This window comes from Penicillium alfredii, assembly GCF_028826965.1.
Source record: "Penicillium alfredii strain IBT 34128 chromosome Unknown utg000009l_segment0_segment0, whole genome shotgun sequence".
Classification (NCBI taxonomy): Eukaryota; Fungi; Ascomycota; class Eurotiomycetes; order Eurotiales; family Aspergillaceae; genus Penicillium; species Penicillium alfredii.
The window spans coordinates 206,731-229,254 of NW_026622706.1; the positions used below are offsets into that span (position 1 = coordinate 206,731).

The following is a 22,524-nucleotide window of genomic DNA, read 5'->3' on the forward strand; positions in this document are numbered from 1 at the left end:
CTTCAGAGCCGACGAGATGGCGAGCACCAACAGGGCGAGGGAGAATGGCGTGACGAAGGCGAATTTTCCGAATCGGCAGGTGCGATGCAACGACGATCGCAGCTGCCATTATCAGATCGTATCGATACGCGACCGTAACAGTAACTTACGCTATCGCCACGTGACCATATCGAAGATTTTCGACCGCGTCTTGCCTCTTGTCTTTTCTTCCGTTGTTCACCAAGCATGACCTGGAGTAAGAAGAGAAAGCATACCGACGACGATCCGGTAGCCGAAGATTCGGCTACCTCTGGGTTTGGGGTGGCCGAGACCTTGTCACGGCTCCAGGGTGCCGATGCTTCCACCGACGATTCTACGACAATTCCCGATACCGCGCAGAGCTCTATGACGAAGGAAACTCAGCCGAAGAAGAAGAAGAGGGTCGACGGCGAGAAGACCAAATACCCCGTTTTGAACTACGTCCATGGCAAGATGCAATCGTCAATCCGCATTGCCGACCTGCAAGGTCTGCTGCTGTATTGCTTTGCCGATGGGATTGCGCCCCAGTGGATCTCGGTCAAGCACTCTGGTCATGTACGCAAGGTCGCTGTCCTCATGGTGCCTGGACTCGAGATGGGTATGTTCGATGGGACTATCCCCCTTGAACCGCATGCGACGGGCGAGAAGGAAAACACCGCGCTTGCGGCCGGTACCGACAAGCCAGAAGACCCAAGCGCCTCGCAGGAAGATAGCAGGGCCGCCGATTTTCAGCGATGGAAACAGGGCTTGCCCCTTGAAGACCGTTCGCACCGTTTCAATCCGCAGCCTCTAGTGCGCGATACACTACCCGGGCCCCTGCAGCGACTGGCCGATATGTTCCCTCATATATGGCCAGTGAGGGCCCCGGGCGATTCCAAATATAACAAGGTTCATTCGCCACTGCAGGCGATCCTGCTTTCGTCATTGCCAAAGTCCAATGGGGAAAGTCGGCGCAAGGGCGCTCGGCCTCCGCGGGTCGACAAGAGTCTTGTCTTTAAGCGGACTCCTATTACAACTTTTGTTGGTTCGCTAGAGGAACTCCGCGAAAACGAATATACCATGCACCCTGCTTTTTTCACATCGGAATCCCAGAAGGCCGCCGAGCTTGACATCCGTCGACGTACTGGGACCTCTTCAGATGACGGTTGGGTCGATACGCACGTTCCCAGCCTGGAGGCTGGAGATGTACCCGATGCTGAAATTGAAAAGGGTAGCATGACAGCTGGGCGTGATGTGCTGGCTGTTGATTGTGAGATGTGCATCACGGAAGGTGGCCAGTCAGAGCTCACTCGCGTTAGCATGATTCGCTGGGATGGCGAAGTGGTTCTGGACGAACTGGTCAAACCGCCACGACATGTGATCGACTACCTTACTCGCTTCTCGGGCATCACGAAGGAGATGCTGGATCCAGTAACGACCACACTTGCGGACATCCAGAAACGCCTACTGTCTATCCTAACACCACGGGCCATTCTGGTCGGACACTCCCTCAACTCCGATCTCACTGCACTCAAGATCACTCATCCGTTCATTGTCGATACAGCCATCATCTACCCGCATCCCCGCGGTCCACCGCTCAAATGCAGCCTGAAATGGCTTACGCAAAAATACATAGGCAAGGAGATTCAAAAAGGCATGACTGGTCACGACTCGATCGAAGATTCGCGTGCCGTGCTTGAACTTGTGAAGCAAAAATGCGAGAAAGGCGAGAATTGGGGCACCAGCGACGCCTCGAACGAAAGTATTTTCCGCCGACTATCGCGTTCGATCCGGTCCAACAAAGGATCTATTCCTGGTGAAGGGCGCACCGGCGCCGTTGTTGACTGGGGCAACCCCGAACGCGGATTCGGGTCGCAGGCGACCGTCTCGATTGGGTGCAAGGACGACGGGGCCGTGGTCGACGGTATCTCTGCCACCATCAACGGTGATGAATCTAATCCGTCTATCCCGGGCGGCGGCGTGGACTTTGTCTGGGCTCGTTTCCGCGAGCTTGAACTCCTTCGTGGGTGGTGCAACCGCCTTCCTGATCCTAACAATGCCAATCAATCTACCACCCTGGTCCCGCCTCCAGAAGAAACCACTCCCACGACGACCACCGGTGCCAGTGGGGAATCCACGGCACCGGATACAGATGCTTCCCTTAGGGAGACTGTCACTCAGACCATCGCCAATATCTCTCGTGTCTATGAATCATTGCCGCCCTGCACCCTGTTCATGGTTTACTCTGGCACCGGCGACCCCCGCGAGGTGAGCCGTTTACAAGCCATGCACAGGCAGTATCGCGAGGAGTTCAATGCTCGCAAGCCCTGGGATGAATTGAGTGTGAAATGGACCGATGTCGAGGAACAGGCTTTGAAGAAAGCTTGCGAGCGGGCTCGCGAGGGCTGTGGTTTCATGTGTGTTAGATAATTCCGCATCTTTGATGTACATTAGATCCATGCTCCATTGCATCCATCCCTGGTTTGAATTCATCCATAAATTTATCTGCTATTTATCTCTGTTTGTATTTGAAGGGGCCACAGCTATCTTCGTGCTTTCTATGGGAGAGATCCGTGGTATCCAAGTATGGGAGAAGGCGCGACTGGTTCAGCTTTTGCAACCACCTTCGCCAATCGCTAACGGCTGGATCATAGTCGCTTAACTACAGATATGCGTCGCGGTATATACCATCTTCTCGGATTGCATTTGACATTTAGATGAACCTCGGGGCTAATCAGTCACGTGCCAGAGGACCATCGGAGCGCTGCCAACCGATATGTACTCTGGAGAGTGTCGGTCGACGATGTTCCCATTACAGGGAGCTGCACCAATTTGGCTACCGTGCTTAATTGAAATGGGACTACTCATATATTCAACGTATAGCAGAATACTCCAGAAACCAAGCACCAAAGTCTCAACTCGGTTCTAAGCTTGGGTCCGTAGGCATCAGCCATCCCTGGCCGGTGTTGGCGGCCACGGTATTCGACGGTACGTAGTCGAATGACTCCACTTCATCTGTACTGGGAAATCCGTGGAGGCCCTCAAAAATATCTTTGTCCCATGAGGTATTTTCAAAGAAGATTTGCAGCGAGGGATCAACAGCAAATGGTGCCGAGTGAATATCTGCTTCTTCAGACACGGCGTCCAGCGGCATGGACTCTGGAGGATTGGCAGGGGAACCCGTTGCCGGGCTTGATGGAATGGCCTGGGGTGGCTGGGATTGGTCTTTTATTCTGTCCAGCACTGCTAGACATCGTGTTGCAGCCTTGTTCGTTCGGCCCAGATTGGCCAAGCAGTCGTGGGCCCTCGAAATTGAAAATATCCATAGCTCCTGATCCACCGGGGCTAACCCGGTGTCCCCTGGCTGTAGAGGCCGAAGATGGCGGGTATTGAGGACAACAGCGGCCTGGAATAAGAAGTATGTGGCATACCAACTGAGACCTGTGTGGAGTGTGTCGGGGAAATCTAGACAGAAAGTCGTGATGTCTTGGATAGTCTCCACTGCAGCAAAATGGCATATGTTCTGTGCTTCATCGCGATCAGACGATGAGGTGCAGAGGCGTTGACTCGCCCACCAGAGCATCATGCGCAGGTTTTGTTCTTTCCAGCCGACTATTGCACGGGGACCCCGGAACCATTTCGGCACATCCTGGCCTGTGAAATAGGCCGGAAGTGATAGCTTCCAAGCCTTGAACTGGTATTCAATCGATCGCGAAGTCTTCAGATTAAATGTCCTTTTATTGGGAACGGAAATCAGGCCGTTGTAGACTACGTTTCCGATAGATGCCAGTCGTGCCTGAGCGATTATAGCAGAGTAGATGGTTGGTCGCTCTGTCGGTGGAGGAAGCAAGGAGTCCATTGTACAAGCCTAGGAGCACGAAAGTCAGTTTGGTATTTCTGAACAGAGGAGTTGTTATCAAAGTACCGAGTCGTCGATATTCCGGGGAAGACGAGTTTCAATGAATGAGTCAGATGCCATGATCGGTCTGCCGGTTGTCAAGCTGAACCCGCTGTCGAAGCAATAGACAATCCACCAGACGACTCTTTGACGTTCATTGAACAGGGTATCTGCTGTCGTTCCTGATGCTGGTTCGCGATGAAGCCCAAGCCCTAGGGCCATGCGGTATGCAATTCCAATAAAATTGTAACCCGTGTTCGGCCGATCTCGCTTCTGGAGGTAGTTGCCCTATATGCATGTTAGCTGTGAGGATAAACCAATCTCAATTAATTTGCAGAGCGTTATGCCAACCATTAGAAGAAAAGCCTGGACAGTGAGAAGGGTTCCCGATTCCAGCATGCGCATCGACATGCGTGATCTTGCGGCTGTATAGTATCTTGATTGCTCAGCCTCTGATCCATCAGTAAGCACCCAGTCTCCAATGGCCAAAACAATATAAAATATTGGATGCCAGCTAGAGCGGGTATGAATCTGCTGACGATTTTGATACTTTTCTCGAAATGTGCTCTCATGCAGAATCGGGAATGAGGTGTTATAACACATAAAGTAAGCATCGACGAGCTGATCCAGGACGGCAGTATTGGCTAGGTGGGCTGATAGAGAAGGACTTCCCGTTTGGCTAACGTTTGCAGGAGAGATATGTTCCTGCTGAGTACTTTGCAGATTGGAATGGTCTTGGAGCAAGTCCGAGATAGTTCTCAGAATGCTAGACCCTGAACTGTTTCCTAGAGATTCTGTTAGATTCATATTTTCCATCTTGGATGCCAGTACCTACCAAGATAGCCTGACTCTGTTCTTGTTGTTGGCAAGGATGCCATTCCATCGGGAGCCTCTTTTGGTATCCGCGATGGGGAGGCCAATGAAGCCTCATTCCACTCAAATCGGTCCGATGAAAGGTGACTTTCTTGGTCAGACTCGCCGCCATGAGGCATAGCATGTGGATACCCAGAGACCATTTCAGGATTTCTTGTAACTGTGTCCAATGCTTCATCGATGTCCAAGTCGGGGTTCAACTTTTGGAGCAGCGAAATCAAACCTACGCAGCGGCGTTGTGCCTCATCGAGGTTCCTAGAAGAGTAAGTTAAAAACGAGAACTCGAGCTAAGAAGTAGACTGACCTTCGCGTAAGTGGTGTCCGAGAAGGTGCGCGGCCAAAGATACAGGACTTTCGATTCCGAGCGCAGTACGAGCATGGCGGGGCCCCAGAGCACTTGATTGTGTGAGAATGGAATATACAAGCAAACCTGCGTTGGATAGCTTACCTTGCTCTTTCGTTTCTAAATTGTTGAAATTGCGTCAGCTAATGCTTGTGCAAGAGTCTGTTGTCTTCTTACCCGGCACTCCACACACTGTCACTTGTCAGCTAGCTGGACGGTTGCAAGCGCACACATCACCTACCGCTCGAAACTCAGGTGCCGATGCCGAGCTTGAAGCCTTTGCCATTCTGGAAATTAAAGGCGCTCCTGTCGTATGAAACTGCTTGGGGGGGGGGTTCAGAGTCGAAGAGATCCCCCGAGACGTTGACGATCCGAAGTCCCCGCTTCGCCACCGTTGGATCTCGGTACCGCCATCTTCTGCTGTTTCTCAGATTTCCAATATATCGTCAATTATATTAGCAGATCTACTTTCTAGGAGAGAACACATGCACGACTGATTAGTTCACATAAATCAAAATTGGTTCAAGGGGCCAATTCCGCCAGTATATCCAAATTTACAGTGATCATCTAGAAGTATCTCTGAAGTATATGCTATCCATTCAAACTTCACATCCTAAGCAAGCTTCTACCCTCGAAGTACCATATCTTCAGACGAGGCCCGATGTCATTCCAGCAAAGTGATTACAGGGTCCTCAAATTGCTGAGATGGTCAACTACAGACTGCACTACTTCCAGACCTTGCTTGCGTCTGTCGTGATAGTTTCATAGGGACCTCCTAAGCGTATTGATATAGATCGTTCCCTTCTATGGAGCAAGAGGCAAAAGTAGCAATAATAATCCCTGCGATTCATGTTCTAGCAGTGGCTTGTTTCTTCGTTGACAATGAGTCGTCTTCCACGGAGTCCATATCGATATCAGGGTGGTGCTATGGTTATCGCAATATTGAGGTCATTGCAGTGTCTCGAGGACCGATGGTGTTTGATTTTTCTCGGGCTCATATACTTTGCATATGGAAGTCAGTGAATATGCATAAGACTTCATGGATTTTACCTCGACAATGAACATTTGCACGTCGTTCACAAGTCGGAACAGAGTGAAGCGAGGATGACACATGAGCAGTGGGGAGTTCAGATCATAGAGAATTCCGTGGTGCAGGCGTAGCCTATAGTCGCTAATGATAGCGTACGATCGCCACAGAGCGGGTTCGAAGGGTTCTAGGTGTGTGTGGTGTTGGTGTTGATCGTGAATCCATCGGGCGACTGTCCGCCGATTATGGCCACTACCATCCATGGATGCCATTGTCAATTTTTGCTAGCGATTGCTTAGGCTTACAGTTTTTCCTTATATTTAATATTCCAGGTTTTCTATGTTCTCTTGTATTTTGAACGTTTCTTTGGCTTTCTGGTTCAATTCCCGCACTTTAGGCTTGATATGAGCAAGAAAGAGGGCACTGGAAGTACGCTACAAGTCTTGTTAAACTCAAGATTTATTTGTCCCTTTCCAACCTCTATATAGCTTCCAATCTTCTTTTCAAAGCGCCGTCTCATTAGATGTCTTCTTCGTAGCTAGAAAACTGCCCGTGATTCTAGATCCTGCTCATTGGCCATGGTCACTCAAAGTAGAGAGCCTCTGATATTCTTTCTTAAGCCACTCATGATCTTCTTTGGAGATGATATGGCAACAGTGCGGGGGCATATACTCGCGAGCCCGTGATCATGCTCATCGCGACATATGTTTGCAGAGACGAATTGATTGGGATGGACCGAGCGTGCTTGCGTCTCTGACTGAAAGGGAATGGACATCTGCAATGTCTCGCAATTTTCTTCGGACAGAAGCCCAATGAGTCTCTGGAGTTGCGGCTCAGTCAATTCAAAGATTCTCGATCCTGTAATAGGGTTGAGGCAAACGCTCTCGCACTGTTTTCACTCTTAGTACATGTTGTCACGAATAGATTATTGACAGAAATTACCTGCGTCCCCGAGTCACCTCTATCAAAGAGTACCACCCCTCCAAGGAGACGGTCCTTAGCCCAATATCTAACGGTATCTGTCCAGCCGTGTGGGTAATATTGATAGTCAAAGTAACTGCAATGAGAGAGCAATGTTAAATATGGCGGGTACTTTGATCCGGCAATTTTCAATAGCCTTGGGCATTTCCCAGTCACTGGCTTGCGTAAACCACTTTGAATCATATCATAGAGCGTCAGCGCTATGTTGTGGCATAGAATAGCGACCATTTCAATTAGCCGTAGAAAGAACCGCCTAGAACCGGGAGCTTCGTCTTGGAATCGCTGGGCAACCTATACTCAAGGTTAGTCTACTCATATTTGAGAGAATCAACAATGTCACCTTAGTATCAATAAACACTGCTTGGATGTCAAACTGGTCCCGAAACGTTTTGAGCATATTCCGTGCTTGCTTCTTGACTAGGGCTGGGGTTTGGATTATCTTCAAGCCACCACTTGTTCCAAGACCTTGGGACTGGGAGACCGTTGACGACTTGGGAGAACGTTTCGACGGCCGAGCTCGTGGCCATGATGTTGAAGATGGCACGCTTGACAGCGGTAAAGTGTTCTAGGGACAGGGTTGTCAAGGGAACTTGGTTAACATCCCGACCTGTAGTCATTTTGAATGCAATAAGTCGTGGGAAGTGAGTAGAGGGGCAAGATGTAGGGAGAAGCCCGGGGAGGGGTTGACTGAAAAAGCAGGGTTGAAATAGCGACATCTCGAACGGGGGCCAGCGCGTAATGCTGCTACAAAATTAATGTCACTCTCCTGGTTGAATTTCAAATCTATCAATGCAGAATTGATGTGGTGCGACCCCAACATCCTCGAAGAATCGCCCGCAAAAAGAACTCCATATTGTATTGTACACATCCTCAGGAACAAAATATCTAGATAATTTGCAATATATTTTGCCTGGAGGATTCAATTCACCGCGCCTGCTCGGTCTCCATCGCTTCTTCGCGTTGCATAGCCAATCGAGTCATGGTGTCCCGCGCCGCGACCTTGGCTTTGCGCTTCTCGTTCATTTCCGCGTGCGAGTTGCTATTGGCACCATTGACAGATCCCTCATTTCGGGAACCAGATTCGTTGTGCTCGGTGTTGTGGGAATCGTGCTCGCCATCCGCAGTCATCTGCATAGGGTCTTGTGCTGTCTGCTCCATTCCCCCAGTTTCAGTTGGACCATCGGCACGAGATGGTCCCCGAGACTGTGAACGTGTACTGCGACGAGACGGACGTCGCCGCCGGTTTGATTGTGCGCTGGGGACTGGGTCTGAGATCGGAACCCGCTCTTCCGTGTGAGATTCAGGGATTTCCTGTTGCGTGGCAGATGGGGCTGTTTCTGGAGTTTGCGCGTTGGTGGGCTTGGTGGATCGAGTGGAGGATTTTCTGGGCCGTCCAGCTCGCCTCTTCTCACCCGTAGACTCCGTTTGAGATGGCCCGTCGTTGGGGTGTGTCAGACGGGGACGCTTGGTCATGCTCTGATGTGAATTAGCCTTAAGCGGAGATTCCTTGGGGGCCGACTTTGCTCCCGATCGCCTGCTAGGCTCGATTTGAAGCTGCGGAAAGTCGTAATCTGGTTGATCCTGTGCCTTTTGCGAGTCCTGAGTAGGTAAGCCTAGCGGTTGGTTTGGCGTGTCTGCAAGCGCCAGATCATCCAGCATGTCCTCCGTGTCATCAATCGAGTCTGGAATTGGCTCCGTATATTCATTAAAGAACGCATCGGGCCAAGCGCGTTTCCGGCCTGCTTGCAGCAAGCCTGGACTCCGGACTTCGGGTAGGAAATCATCTGAAGCCAGAAAAGAGCCCGGTTTCTGCGGTTTGTTGTCGCCCATGATACGGTTCTTCAGCTTCAGGGCTTCAATCTCCAACTTTAACTTTTCGATCTCTTCTGACTTTGACTTGAGCTCCTTCAACACCGTGGCGATCATGTCGAAATTATGCCCTGCGATTGGACCGTTTTCAAAGGCTCGGCTGGGGCTATTCAGTTCAATCCGAAGGGCCGTAAATGATTGCTTAAGGTCCGTCATAGTATCCTGTAGGTGGTTCACCGAGCTCGAGATCTGATCGATATTTCTCCCTTGGTGAAGCATCTGTTGCTGCATGTATGGATCGAGACTGACGAGGTCGGTTGGGTCACTGGGTACCAATGCGCCATTTGTGAAGGATGTGCGATCTCGCCGCGAAGGTTCTTTGGGGGGCGGGCAAAGCAATCGGTCGAGCGCTCCCTCCTTAAAGAGGGGTTCCACTGTTCTCATAGTGACAATCTCTCTAAAAGCCACCTTTGACATCTTCCACAAAATATTTGACCTCCAAAGAAGTCAGCAGGGTACGACGAGGGACGACTGTTGCGATCACTTACCCATTGTCCAGCGGACAAAGGACCCCCAATTTTTGATGACACAATTTGCAGACCAGCTCTTGAACAATGCGCCCTCGCAGAGGACTCATGTCCGAAGTTTGTGGGATCTGCTTGCGCTCCGAGGAAACAGAGATGCGGTGGAGCTCCACACTCAGCCAACCCGTCGCAACGGAATAGGAATTGGACAGGCGGGCCCATTCGTTCTCCAGCGCAGCCAGCGAGCTGGAGCAGCGAACACACTGACCCAATATCGCAGGGCGCGTGAGATGGGATAGCTCCATCCTTGCGAAGCGAGAGCGCAGTCGGGTTGAAGAAGGGGAAGAGAAGTGAAGAAGTGAAGGATCGAAGAACCCACAATTAAATGGATGACTCAGCGGTCCAGGCCCTCAATGACGCTAGTCCAGATTGGGTTATCGATAAGCTGCGCGTTGGCGTCATCATTGAGCCGCAATTGGAGGTGTCTTTGAAGCATTGTCTGGGTGTAATTGCTCGATTGGTCTCAAAACAAATGATTTACGGTTTGTGCTACTACGAAGGTCTGCAGTGGGACAAGCAATCTCTTAGAAACCGAGGTCCCGCCCCCGCCGATCACGTGTGGATGTCCCCTCTTTCTCCAATTTCCGTTCAGAAGTTGCGGTTGACTGCTTCCCCATGAGTCGCTCTTTGTATAGTATCTGCCGTCTATCCTCAGCAGTTCGGCTCTTCCATTCATTCAAGAGAGTCAATTTGAACGATAAACTTAGCATGGCACACCTCTCCACGAACGCAAAGGTCCATACCGAGACCAGCCCTCATAGCGCCAACAGCAAGCCCAGCAGCTGGCATGGCGCCGGGGCGGCCGAGTTTGATATGCGCAGTATGCTTTTATAGCTCCTCATCTCTATGCTCGATCTAACACTGACGACTGTTGTCTGTAGGCGATACAATGACCAAGCCTACACCGTCCATGCTGGATGCCATCTGCCAGACTACCTTACTCGACGACGTCTTTAATGAAGACCCCGTGACAAACTCGCTGCACAGCTATGTGGCCGAGCGGACCAAGCATGAGGCGGCGTTGTTGGTTCTGTCCGGGACAATGGGAAACCAGGTGTCTGTTCGCTCGCACCTCGCTCAGCCTCCGTATGCCGTCCTGTGTGATCATCGATCTCACATTATCTGCTATGAGGCCGGGGGTGTCAGCTCCTGGACTGGAGCTACAGTACAGACTGTCATCCCCAAAAATGGAATTCACCTGACCTTGGAGGACATCAAGAAACACGCGATCCTCGACGATAACATTCACCACTGTCCGACCAAATTGATCAGTCTGGAGAATACCCTTGACGGCATGATCATGCCTTTGAGTGAAGCTCGGCGTATTACAGAATGGGCCCATGCTAACGATATCAAGGTGCACCTGGATGGTGCCAGATTGTGGGAGGCAGTTGTGGCCGGCGCCGGCAGCTTGGATGACTTTACCAGCCTCTTTGATAGTGTTAGCCTCTGCTTCTCCAAGGGTCTGGGTGCTCCTATCGGAAGTATGATTGTTGGCTCCCATGAATTCATCAAAAAAGCCCGTTGGTTCCGCAAGTCTATTGGCGGAGGGGCTCGCCAAACTGGTGTGATCGCTGCCGCTGCTCGGGTAGCGCTCGAGGAGACTTTTGGATCCGACCCGAACGGGAGCACTGGCAAGCTTCTGCCTGCTCACTCCAAAGCCAAGCGAGTCGCCGATCTTTGGACCAGCCGTGGCGGCAAGCTGCAGTCCCCCCTGCACACCAACATGGTTTGGTTGGATCTGGAGGCGTCTGGGCTGGGATGGAATGACCTGGCTGAGATTGGACAAGAGAAGGGGCTGAGGTTACTTGGCAACCGAGTCGTTGTCCACTATCGTAAGTGTTTCTGTGATTCGCCGATACGACTCCATTCCATTCTGACCTGTCACAGAGGTATCGGACGAGGCGATTGCGCGACTGGAGAAAGTGTTCGACATTGCGATGAATGGCGACTATAAGCGTAATGAAGACCAGAGCAAGCCGTATGGCAGCAAATAGGTCGTAAATAACGTATATAGGCCCGGGCATTGACTGCCAAGTATAGATTCGAAGAACAGCACTGCGGCCGCAACTTGAAACCCATCCACATGTATACATCCGATCTCATGCATATCGTAACTTGTATTTTCTCTGGTCTTGTACCAAGTAGTCAGTGTTTTTATCATGGTTCTCTTAATTATTAACTATTTTCGTGTTAAGTATTCCCAGGTCTCTTATCCAACGATGTTGAGCCCATGGGCCTTGCGTAGTTGTAGGCTTGTCCATCCATGGATGGTTGAACTTGACCCGGAGCTGCTTATTCTCAATCAGCCAATCAGCACTTGTTTTGGCGATGAGTCATCTACGTGGGCCTCAGGAACTTGTTGCTGCCTGAGGTGTCGCGCCGATAAAGACGATCGTGCGGCTCGACCTTGTTCCTGTTTCTCGGACGACGAGCTGCCAGGACTGCAATTTGTCCCTGTCCCCCATTTTGGTCTGTCCGCCGTGTGAATCTACTCAACTGTGGACTCCCACGGACCTTCCCAAGTGGCGTGTAAGTGAATCGTCATCGTCGAGTCCATGCCAAACAAAGGTCCCTCGCCAGGCAATCGAGATATTTACTGACCACCTGGAAGATTCTCTACAGGCAATACCCCTTCGATCCCGACGTTTGCTGCTCCTGCGTCTTTTCCTCGAGGTTGACGGCTGTAAATAAATGCACACCACTGGATATTTTCCGTTTGACCAGCTCCTCGGCGGACCAGCTTGACGCGAATCAGTACTCACAAATGCTGCCAACCTCCTTGCGCCGAGAGATTTTCAGTGAAGCTTGGATTTCTTGCTCTGGGTATTATCGCTCGATCTGTTCTTAGTCTTTGCCACAATTAGGCCACGAAGGAAGCTCTCGAGGTCCACTTATTGAGGACCGTTTCACACTGGGAAAATATACCGCTGTCACCGGCTGTCTATCCAGTCACCCCACTTTTCGGACGACTCAGAAGCTGCGTTTCACCCTCTCTACAAGGTTCCTTTTGCCTGGACTGTCTCTTTCCTCGATTTTCATTGTTCTTGGTCCTTCACCCGGTGATTACCCTGGTGACTGACCCTTTGGTCCCATTCCTGGAACCGCTCAAGGTAAATATATATGTTGCCTACCCATGCATATCCATCTTTTGCAACTTACTCATTTGATATATCCCCAGACACGACTGTATTTATGACCCCGTTACGCAAACTTTCCTCGTTATCGCATCAGCACATATACCCCACGTCATCTGATTCTCCCCAAGCCTGTTGCGAGTTCATTTCCTGTTTTTAGATATTGCATTTGTGTCTTTACCATGGAGGCCACACAAGAATCCACTCAGCCATGCACCGATCCCCGTCGGATGGGATTGGACAATTCCGGACTTCAGGAACAGGACCTGGCCGACATCATCTGTATCCTTCACCCGAACTCGCACGCTGCTCATGACGCAGTAACTGCGACGGCAGGAATTGGTACCCAGCACATCTTGCAGAAGGGCGCCTTGGAATTTGAAAATTCAGGAACCGCCGCACTCGATGTGGCCCTGAGATTGTCATCAAACGTCCACGACCCGGGAGCAGGTTTTTGCTTTGGCCGCAACCGAGCTCGCTGCGATGTGCTGTTGGCAACGGATGATGAGGCGAAAAGGGTGTCCAACACTCATTTCCGCATCTATCTGACGGGAGATGGGATCATCATGCTCCAAGACACTTCTACCAATGGAACCATCGTAGACAACTGTCGGCTGCGCAAGAGCCAGAAAGACAACAGCCGCATGCTCACGAACGGCTCTGTCATCCAGGTGGTCACTGGCCACCAAGGTTCTGACGAGGTTCGGTTCATTGTTCGAATGCCACCTCGAGAGGGGTTCGCAGTGCAGTACACTCAGAATGTACTTCGATACTTCGAGCGGGTCCAGCAGCATGCAACGGGCGCTGTGCAACACAAGAATCGCCAGGGCGCTGCCCAGCCCGTTTTGTCCTGGTCAGTTGCCAACGCTTACGGCATGCATTGGACAGGGGGCTCGGTGTACAACGTGACAGGCCAAATCGGCAAGGGTGCCTTTGCGACAGTGTACAAACTCGCTACCAAGCAACATGGGTCCATCTATGCCGCGAAAGAGCTTGACAAGCGACGGTTCATGAAGAATGGGATTCTTGACCAGAAGGTTGACAATGAGATGAAGATTATGAGGGATCTTAAACACGTAAGTGATTATTATATCCACCATGACGTCGCAAGTTAGACTGACTCCATTCGTTCTATTAAGCCAAACATTGTGCAATATATCGACCACCATGAGCACGACAGGTGGATCTACATTATCATGGAATATGTCCCTGGAGGCGAGCTTTCCACATACCTCCACAGCCATGGCAGGATCCCCGAGGAGATGGTCCGCACGATAGCACGCCAAGTGCTTCGTGCCCTTCACTACCTTCACAAACGCCGGATTACCCATCGCGACATCAAGCCAGACAACATCCTTATTGCGTCGCTGGATCCACTCAGAATCAAGCTCTCTGATTTTGGCCTGTCCAAAGTGGTGCAGGAGGAGACCTTTCTCAAGACCTTCTGTGGTACATTGCTGTATTGTGCGCCAGAGGTATATCCTGACTACGACACATACCGGCGTGGCGAGGCTCGGAAAAGGCGCCGTGTTGGGGACCCGTAAGTATTTCTAGCCCTTGTCTTGATGGCTTCGCTGATTTTTAGACCTCCCAAAACATCTCCATACAACCAGTCTGTAGACACATGGTCGCTGGGTGCCGTTCTCTACCACATTCTGTCCGGCATTCCACCTTACTCGGGGCGCGCCGAGGATCGTGGCGTGCAGATGCTCCGCACCATCATGACCACGGACGCTGACTTTGATGTCTTGCGCCGCGAGGGGGTATCGGAAGCCGGTATCGACTTTGTGGCCCAGCTTCTCAACCGAGATCCGTTTTCTCGTCCGACTGAGAAGGAGTGCTTCCAACATCCTTGGATCTCTGAGGTTCCTGATGTGGACGAGTACGAAGACGACGACCTGTTGTCGGATCATCAAGACGGTCTTTCCGCGATTGGCGAGGATGCTGAGGAAGATCTGGGCGCGTCTCAGCTTTCCATCCATGACCATGATGCGTACACCTATGAAGCCGAAGCCGAAGAAAACAGCAGCAGTGAGGCTCTCGCGAAAAGACCGCGCATTGAGCACATCCCTACGGATATTCGATATCCCTCTCTTCCCAACATCGAGAGTTTCCAGGATGGTCAGGTGGCTGCCGAGCACAACGCAAGACGTCTGTTTGGTGAAGTCGACCCGGCAGCTCTGCGCAGCTCCCACGCTTTAGGCTCCGTGGCTGACAACGATGATGCTTTTGACATTGAGGACTTTCCTTCTTCTGGTGAGTCCATGAGCGATGATCACAGCGTCTACTCGGTCATTTCCCTCCCAGAACACCCATTCGGTGGCACTGCCCCCAGCCTTATGGGAACGGAGAACCTCGTCGGACGGCTGAACATGAACTCCTCGCACCCCATCCTCCACTCGCAGGCCGTCCCGGTTAACCAGATCTCGGCGCCACAGACCAGCCCTGGAAAACCCAAGGAGCCCGCGAATGCAGATAGTACCACAAACCAAGAGGCCGCCCCAGTCAGCTCTGAAGCCAATCAGACCACTCCCAAGGCGGCTAAATTCTCCCGTCGCATCGATCTTGCGCTCCCTGACACAATCAGTGAAGGTTCCAGCAATAATGGCTCGCGAACCAGTCGTCGGTACCCGCCTAGTGATCCAGAAAGCCGCACTAGGGAATGTGATATCGAGCTCGCTACCACCCTTGATGCGCGGACGGGACAAGCAATCCTAGAGCAACTTGAGAGCACGGACTCAGGGTCATCGGACCCCATCGTCCATCAGCCGGAGCATGCGTCGATCCCGCCACACGTGGCCGACACAGAATTCACCAAGCCACGACCGGTACTTGGCCGTCTTATCAGTCTCCCTGGCTCTAGTTTTGACATTTCGCTGCGTCTGGAAACCCGGATGACCTCCTGGGGTCGGGGTCTGAAGGCGACTGTCCGGCACCCTTTCCCCAATGACACGCGGATCCCCGCGTACGCCCTAGAAGTCACATTCTGGGCGCCCGCCATTGAGTCGAAGATTGCAGCGGGGAAGGACTGGATGCAGGTCCCCGGAGTCATGGCGATCCTGTCCACGAAAACGCGCAAATGTATCTGGGTGAACGACGTTGAGCTGCGCCGGGGCTCGTCGACCGAGGACGGGCCCGAGGGATTGCACTTTGGCAAGATCTACACCGGAGACATTATCACCGTGTTTCAGTCCAAGGGCGAGTTTCTCAAGCTACGCTGTGAATTTTATCATGGCGACAGTGCGCGACAACGGCCTGCCACCGAGTCGGGGTTTGTGGTGCGCCAGGCACTCATGGCCAAGTCGGATGTGGCAGCAAACCGGTTGCCAGCTCGAGCAGATGAACCGAAGGAATTGAAAGAATAGGTTTGATCTTGCGTTATCGGCTCTCCCCGCTTTGAACATAGAATGATCGTATGAATTGCATTCAATGTGACATCGAGGTTGTATGTCAGTCGGGCTCTACAATCGTATTGTCTGCATGCGTTCACAGTAAACAATAGACAGTAGATCTCCCGACCTTTATATCTATCGGCCTATGCTTTGGAATCTCTGGTTGGGTATCAATTGCTACGAGTTTCGTAAATTGTATAGTCCATGAGGCTATTCGTCATGTCAAACCTTCAGGGTCCATCGGCCCCACTGCCCTGCTTCCGGGGAACCTCACCGAGCTCTTCAGCTTCTTTTCCTCTGAGATATCCTTCGCAAGATGAACAAGGCGTGGCCTGTGCTGCGAATTGCGTCAATCCGTCATGCCCACCTAATCTAATTCCTCCCTCGCTTCCCCCTTTTTTTTCGCGTCGCTCCTTGAGCTGTCACTCTGACCTCACCGTGAACATTCTGTCCCAAGGAGTCCTTCCTCTCCCTCGATCTTGTTTGCCCGACCGACATCCTCCGTTCAACCCTTTCTTTAGAATTTCTCCCGCCGACCCTCCCATGTCCCTCTCGCGATCACCCTCTCCCCACCCGGGCGGAGGGTGGTCCAGCCCGGGATTGGCACCCGACAGCGGCTCTTCGACACCGCGCGGATACTCGCCAGCCACCCTCGCACCCGGAGGCATCTCGTGGGCCGCAGCCAAAGCCAAGAATAACAAAGTGCGCGGTTACCCCTCCTTCTCGACGCGCAATACCGGTTTCTTCTCACGCCAAAAACACCGAATCTCCGCCCAGTTTCCTGGCTTCCGAGCTCACACGCCACTTGGCTACGCGGATAAAGATGCACATAGACGTCCTGGGAGGTTTGGAGGGCGTGGCCCGCGGGCGGTACTCCGCAGGTTAATGCGCCGGACTCGGTTCCGAGTGCTGCTGTGGTTTCTACTCGTCTGTATCGGATATCTGCTTCTGTGGTCGAGTAAGTCGTGGTTCTACTACATACCCACTCGAGACGAGTTCTTAATCCAGATCTGTAGGTCTTGTCCACTTGTACCGTCGATCGCTGGGCGGAGGGCGCAGATTCGTGATCATCATCGGATCGAACGTGGAGGGTGGTGTGATGGAGTGGAAGGGCGCGCGCGAGTGGGCCATCGAGCGCAATAGCATTTGGAACAAGGAGAAGTACGCCGAGAGATGGGGATACGAGCTAGAAGTGGCCAACATGCTGGCCAAGAAGCGGTATTCACACGAGTGGCGCGAGAACTGGGAGAAGGGCGACGTGCTCCGCGAGGCAATGCGTAAATATCCGCAGGCGGAGTGGTTCTGGTGGCTTGATTTGAACACCTGGATCATGGAGTACGGGAAATCGCTGCAGCACCATATTTTCAACGACCTGAAGTCGATAGTTTATCGCGACATCAACATCTACAACCCGCTCAATATCACACACCCGCTACCAGAGTTCTACCTGGATGACCTCGGACGCTCCCTCGAGGGTGACGGCGGCCTGGATTCATTGAATATGCTTCTCACACAAGACTGCTCGGGATTCAATCTCGGCTCGTTCTTCGTGCGGCGATCCCTCTGGACTGACCGAATGCTGGACGCTTGGTGGGACCCGGTCATGTACGAGCAGAAGCACATGGACTGGGAGCACAAGGAACAAGACGCGCTCGAATACATATACCAAAACCAACCGTGGGTGCGCAGCAGCGTGGGATTTCTGCCTCAGCGCAGCATCAACGCATTTCCACCAGGCGCATGCGGCGAGGCCGATGAACAGGTGGTACGCTACCAGGAAAGCGCGCACGACCTGGTTGTCAACATGGCCGGCTGCATATTCGGCCGCGACTGCTGGGCCGAGATGTACAACTACCGTGAGCTAAGCAAGCGACTTAACCGGACTCGGTGGGAGAGGGCCAAGGACGCACTCCGCGCGGTCTATGACCGGGCACGAGGCCAGACTGCGACGCAGGACTCTCCCTCGAAACGAGTTCCATGAAAGGCTTTTTTTTTCCCTTTTTTTCTGTTCTGTTCGACGCTTCCCACGCCATTTGTACGACTAGTCAAGCATAGCATGAGATTGTATTGTAGGGTTAGGTATTCTGTATATTGGTGCTTTGCATTACCAGACGTTGTTTTCGGCGTTCAAGGTTGAGGTCTGAAATGCTCCAAAATATTAACCCTAATTTCTGATTCATCTTTGTCTATCAAGTGCATATTTATTCTTATGCAAAGCCCAATCTATTGTGGCATATCAGAATAGTCCACGTAGACACGTGATCAAACTGACTGCATCGACAAACTGCACTTTAGGCTGTTGCAGCCTCTCGTAATCTTCACCGCCTCCATGCCACCCAATCACAGCCAGCATAATGCAACCCAATCATCGCCAATTCAACCGCATCAAGAGTCTCCCCGACCTCAAACCCGTCCACCGACCAATTCCTCGGGCGCTCACCCTCCTCGGATTGTGTTTGCATCTCCTTTCCCTCGCCTCAACCCGAATTCGTTTTACAACCCGAAAAAAAGTCAAACCAAAAAAGCACAACCTCCAGCCACAATGCCCACCTCCGAGTCCGCCGCCTTCCTCGCCAAAAAGCCCACCGTGCCCCCGACCTACGAGGGCGTCGACTTCGAAGACAACGTCGCCGTCCATAATGCCCGTGACGCCATTATCCGCGAGCAATGGGTGCGCAGCATGATGTCGCGGCTGGTCGGAGAGGAGTTGGGCAAGTGCTATGCGCGGGAGGGGGTGAATCACCTTGAAAACTGCGGTGTTTTGAGAGGTGTGTATTCTTCTCTTCCCTTTTCATTCTCTTTTTGCTTCGCTTTGTTGGTTCTTTCTGCTTGTTTCACTCGGGGTTTATTATCTATGATTCTGCCTGGCATTGCATTGCATTCGATGAGCCATATTGAACCGTGCTGACATCACTCAGAAAAATACTTCGAGCTCATCAAGGAGCGCAAGGTCAAGGGTTACCTCTTCCAGGAGAAGAACTTTTTCAGCGGCGAGGCGAACAAGTCGGCATGAATCTGGTCTTAAGCTGTGGAGGGATGCATGAGGAAGGAGCTGTGTGTTCACGAGGGTTGTGGTTCTCCGTTCTTCCTCTCTTTGTTTCTGTCTCGAGGGTCGAGGAAATGGCAACTGGGAGAAGGTGCAGCAGTGAAAATCAACAGCTCAGCTAGCACGATCCCCGAGGAATCCGGTCAACCCATTTTCAAGTGTGATTCGACAGGGCCTGGATATTGCGATCTTCGATGGGGTGACATGAACCGAAGGAGAAGAGGGCCGCCGCCTATTTGCTCCTTGTACTGTACATATACGATATCACTTTGATCAACGTTGTTCTTGTCTGGCATTTTTGCCCATTGTTTTTAAGGTATCGCAAGTCTTGGATATCTATTCCGGGGATACGCGTGCTGCGAACATAACCTCCCAAATGTCTCACTGTTTCTCCAATGCTTCTCCCATATCTGACTACCTTTGACCATCCACCGGTGCATTTTGGGTATCAAGTTAGTAATAAACACTACTCGCGGTCTGACTCCGATCTGGAAACCCTCCCGGCGGCCCAGGTGCATCAGACGGCGCAGCATCCTCGTCACTGTCATCGGGGTCACTGCCGAAACGCATGTCATCATTCTCATCCGGTGGGGCACGCATGCTAGCAAGTTGATCCTCGTCTAGCGATGGGGGCTTGTACGGAGCTGGCGGAACATGAATATCTCGACCGGACGGAAGATTAGACAGTAACGGTGCAGAAGGTGGGACGAGTTGAGTGTTGATCTGAGTCTTGTTAGGGCATCATGTACATGGAAAGTTCTCCCATAGTACGCATCGAGAAAGACCATCTTTGGAACTCACAGTATCGTTCATCCGCACCCACTTCGTCTCCAACATTGCAATGACCCGGCCTTCTTCATCGCGGCCAGCATCGTCGCCCGGTTCCAGAGGGCCCTTTTCACTGCGGCTCCCGCCGGCATCCTTGCCGATTCGGCGCTCTTCACGCCGTTCCGCCCACTCGCGTTTCAAACGCGATAGTCCACCTTTGGATAAGTTTCCTGTCCCACTTTCTTCTGCTGCCGGGGTAGAAGATGACCCTGGCCCGCTGCGCATTCCAAGCGGTGTTCGTGCAGCTTGCAGCCATGCGATCCCTTCGCCAACCTTACCAGCAAGCTCGGCATCTACACCAAAGAACCGACAGGCGCGGGCGCGCGCCACTCGACCCAGGACACCCGTGTAGCGAACCACATCATCATCGACACGGCCAGCCCGGCCCGCTCCGGGCCCCACGGACCCCAACCCTGCAGCTGCCTGCTCGGCGTACTCTGCTGCACGAACACAAAGTCGGGCAAAGAGCAGCGCGCGCACTTTCGGGATCTCCGGCGCGCGGACCATCCAGTCCCGGTCGTTGGGGTTGCGCGTCTGGATACATGCAGCAACGTAGGCGTCGTCCTTGAGGACGGCTAGGAGTGTAGCTTCAGCCAACGCGAGGGAGGACAGGGCCGACTGTGCGGAGGCATTAAGATCAGGCACCGACGATGTCGTCGTTGCAGCAAAGGCCGGTGACGAGGCAAGGAGCCCATGCACGGCACTGGCCTGTAGAAGGTGTCGTGTGGCTGTCTGTAGAGCCGCGATGCGTTGCTCTGCTGTCGGTGTCGTCGCGGCATACAACGACTCGACGACCCCCGCGCGCGCAAGCCGGCTTAGAACATATCCCAGGGTCGTGAGGGTAAATGCGATTTCAAAGTCAATGCCTTGACCAGCAACTCGTCCATTACGCGTCCGCGTGCCCTTTGCGCCTGGTGCATTGAAGCCTGTCCCGAGATTCAATGCGCCTCCAGCAGATAAAGTGGGTCTCCAGGCAGACTCGATCTCCGCGCGAAGCGTGATCTCGACTTCCTCCCCGAAGCGGGGTACTGTCTCCGTATGTACATCTGTCCCGAGAGAAGTAGACGCATCACTGCGAACAGGTCGGCCACTCAATCCGTGCGAGATTGCAAATAGGTACGGCAGGTAGTCGTTCAGTGCGGACAGGACTGTGAGCAAGTGGGCGTCCTGGCGGGGACCGCGGGGTAAACGCTTGTGGGCCTTGAGGGTGAGTCGCAAAGCATGACGGGCGGTAGAGGCTGATTGGGGTAGGGAAGGGTGAGTCGATGAGTAAATAAAAGATTGAAAGGATAAGGGAGAGGTGGTTGGCAGCACAAAGGCGAAGACCATGGTGAGATATGTGTTGGAGAAGTCGACTCGGGGCGGGAGGACTGATGTCACCGGCAGCCAAGACTATAGATGGGCCCGATGATTGTGAGATCCTTTCTTTGCTTTCAGCTTCTGTCTTTTGCTGCTGGATAATATTCTCGTCCACGATATGCTCTCTCATTCTTCTGCCTCGATGAAAGGTTTGGCAACTACAAACATCTCTGGATGTTCTACTTCTAGATTATCACTACTTTGAGCCCACTCTCCAGCATCTACTAAACAAATCAATAGATATATATATGCCTTGGCTCTAAATTCTTAACTGGCAGGTCACAATTTTGATGCCTTACTACCTACCAAGGGGATAGTATTTATCTACTCCAGCTCACCCATTCGTCCCATTGAACATCTTTACCCCAAACACCCTTTCTTCGCAGTCAACTATGTCGACAAGCTACTCCATCCACTCTGTCGCCAGTACGGACCTCCCAGTCCTGGGGGAGCTTTTGCACACCGCAAAGCTCGCCCTTCCTATCAACCGGCTTCTATGGAAAGACTGGCCAAATGACGCGGCCCAAAAGCCGCAGTACGCCCAAGCTCTCGAGTCAGGATTCAAGGAACCCTCGATTGAGAACTTCAAGGCGATTGACGATGCATCCGGTGAAACTGTGGGCTATCTCGGTCTGGCACGAAAGCAGCCCGTGAAACAAGAAGAATCCGTTCAGAACTCGAACCCATCCACGCCGCCCAACCTACCGGATGGTGTTGATACAGAAGTCTGTACTGCAGTGATGAAAGCAGTTGCTGAGATTGCAGAGGATACAGAAGGAATGGATTGCTTTGGTAGGCTCTCTTCTTTCCTACACATACTCTCGACCATGCTAACTTCTGCGCAGAGCTGGTCTACATGTGTGTGGATGCTCCGTATCAGAGACAGGGTATAGGGTCCCAGCTAATCCAGTTGGGTTTCCAGAAGACAAGAAAGGAGGGATTGCCTTTTGTGGTCTGCTCAGAGCCTGCAGCACATGGCTTCTTCCTTCACCATGGCTTTCAAGATACCAGACATGTTGATTTAGATCTCAGTCAGTGGGCACCGCCGTTGAGTGGATTTGGTATGTTTCGGCTTTCTGGGATGGTGTGGTCTCCCTGGTTGCATTCGTCCCCGGGGATGATGTATAGGACAAGTACATGAATTCATTTGGGCGGTATGCAGTTTTAACTAAATCACTAGTAGAAGAGCGTAAGATAAAATCTAACTGACCAACCGGAAAGATCTATATCTTTTTCATGAGAAGATTTAA

General features: G+C 52.2%; 10 protein-coding genes across 10 annotated transcripts; 6 read left to right on the forward strand and 4 right to left on the reverse strand.

Annotated features, from left to right (window-relative positions):
* Positions 1-225: 225 nt before the first annotated feature.
* Positions 226-2,427, forward strand: NUU61_005988 (RNA exonuclease; the record flags this gene model as incomplete). Its single annotated transcript, XM_056656516.1, has 1 exon — positions 226-2,427. The coding sequence occupies one exon, from the start codon at positions 226-228 to the stop codon at positions 2,425-2,427; it is 2,202 nt and encodes a 733-aa protein (XP_056509316.1).
* Positions 2,428-2,911: 484 nt separating this feature from the next.
* NUU61_005989 (Zn(II)2Cys6 transcription factor) lies at positions 2,912-5,397 on the reverse strand (the record flags this gene model as incomplete). The annotated part of the gene is made up of 8 exons (XM_056656517.1): positions 2,912-3,865; positions 3,923-4,183; positions 4,247-4,680; positions 4,731-5,023; positions 5,073-5,164; positions 5,217-5,231; positions 5,289-5,303; positions 5,353-5,397. 8 exons carry the CDS (start codon positions 5,395-5,397, stop codon positions 2,912-2,914), a joined length of 2,109 nt encoding a protein of 702 aa, XP_056509317.1.
* Positions 5,398-7,487: 2,090 nt separating this feature from the next.
* NUU61_005990 (uncharacterized protein) lies at positions 7,488-7,736 on the reverse strand (the record flags this gene model as incomplete). Its single annotated transcript, XM_056656518.1, has 1 exon — positions 7,488-7,736. One exon carries the CDS (start codon positions 7,734-7,736, stop codon positions 7,488-7,490), a length of 249 nt encoding a protein of 82 aa, XP_056509318.1.
* A 307-nt stretch (positions 7,737-8,043) lies between these two features.
* NUU61_005991 (uncharacterized protein) lies at positions 8,044-9,757 on the reverse strand (the record flags this gene model as incomplete). The annotated part of the gene is made up of 2 exons (XM_056656519.1): positions 8,044-9,424; positions 9,477-9,757. 2 exons carry the CDS (start codon positions 9,755-9,757, stop codon positions 8,044-8,046), a joined length of 1,662 nt encoding a protein of 553 aa, XP_056509319.1.
* Positions 9,758-10,220: 463 nt separating this feature from the next.
* On the forward strand, positions 10,221-11,509 carry NUU61_005992 (threonine aldolase GLY1; the record flags this gene model as incomplete). Its single annotated transcript, XM_056656520.1, has 3 exons — positions 10,221-10,332; positions 10,394-11,347; positions 11,403-11,509. 3 exons carry the CDS (start codon positions 10,221-10,223, stop codon positions 11,507-11,509), a joined length of 1,173 nt encoding a protein of 390 aa, XP_056509320.1.
* A 1,322-nt stretch (positions 11,510-12,831) lies between these two features.
* On the forward strand, positions 12,832-16,014 carry NUU61_005993 (serine/threonine-protein kinase; the record flags this gene model as incomplete). The annotated part of the gene is made up of 3 exons (XM_056656521.1): positions 12,832-13,725; positions 13,789-14,189; positions 14,235-16,014. The coding sequence occupies 3 exons, from the start codon at positions 12,832-12,834 to the stop codon at positions 16,012-16,014; spliced, it is 3,075 nt and encodes a 1,024-aa protein (XP_056509321.1).
* Positions 16,015-16,584: 570 nt separating this feature from the next.
* On the forward strand, positions 16,585-18,022 carry NUU61_005994 (putative alpha-1,6-mannosyltransferase subunit; the record flags this gene model as incomplete). Its single annotated transcript, XM_056656522.1, has 2 exons — positions 16,585-16,999; positions 17,058-18,022. 2 exons carry the CDS (start codon positions 16,585-16,587, stop codon positions 18,020-18,022), a joined length of 1,380 nt encoding a protein of 459 aa, XP_056509322.1.
* Positions 18,023-18,583: 561 nt separating this feature from the next.
* Positions 18,584-19,054, forward strand: NUU61_005995 (putative NADH-ubiquinone oxidoreductase 12 kda subunit; the record flags this gene model as incomplete). The annotated part of the gene is made up of 2 exons (XM_056656523.1): positions 18,584-18,809; positions 18,960-19,054. The coding sequence occupies 2 exons, from the start codon at positions 18,584-18,586 to the stop codon at positions 19,052-19,054; spliced, it is 321 nt and encodes a 106-aa protein (XP_056509323.1).
* Positions 19,055-19,540: 486 nt separating this feature from the next.
* NUU61_005996 (pH-signaling protein PalC) lies at positions 19,541-21,244 on the reverse strand (the record flags this gene model as incomplete). The annotated part of the gene is made up of 2 exons (XM_056656524.1): positions 19,541-19,810; positions 19,889-21,244. The coding sequence occupies 2 exons, from the start codon at positions 21,242-21,244 to the stop codon at positions 19,541-19,543; spliced, it is 1,626 nt and encodes a 541-aa protein (XP_056509324.1).
* Positions 21,245-21,666: 422 nt separating this feature from the next.
* On the forward strand, positions 21,667-22,415 carry NUU61_005997 (GNAT family N-acetyltransferase; the record flags this gene model as incomplete). The annotated part of the gene is made up of 2 exons (XM_056656525.1): positions 21,667-22,066; positions 22,120-22,415. 2 exons carry the CDS (start codon positions 21,667-21,669, stop codon positions 22,413-22,415), a joined length of 696 nt encoding a protein of 231 aa, XP_056509325.1.
* Positions 22,416-22,524: the final 109 nt, after the last annotated feature.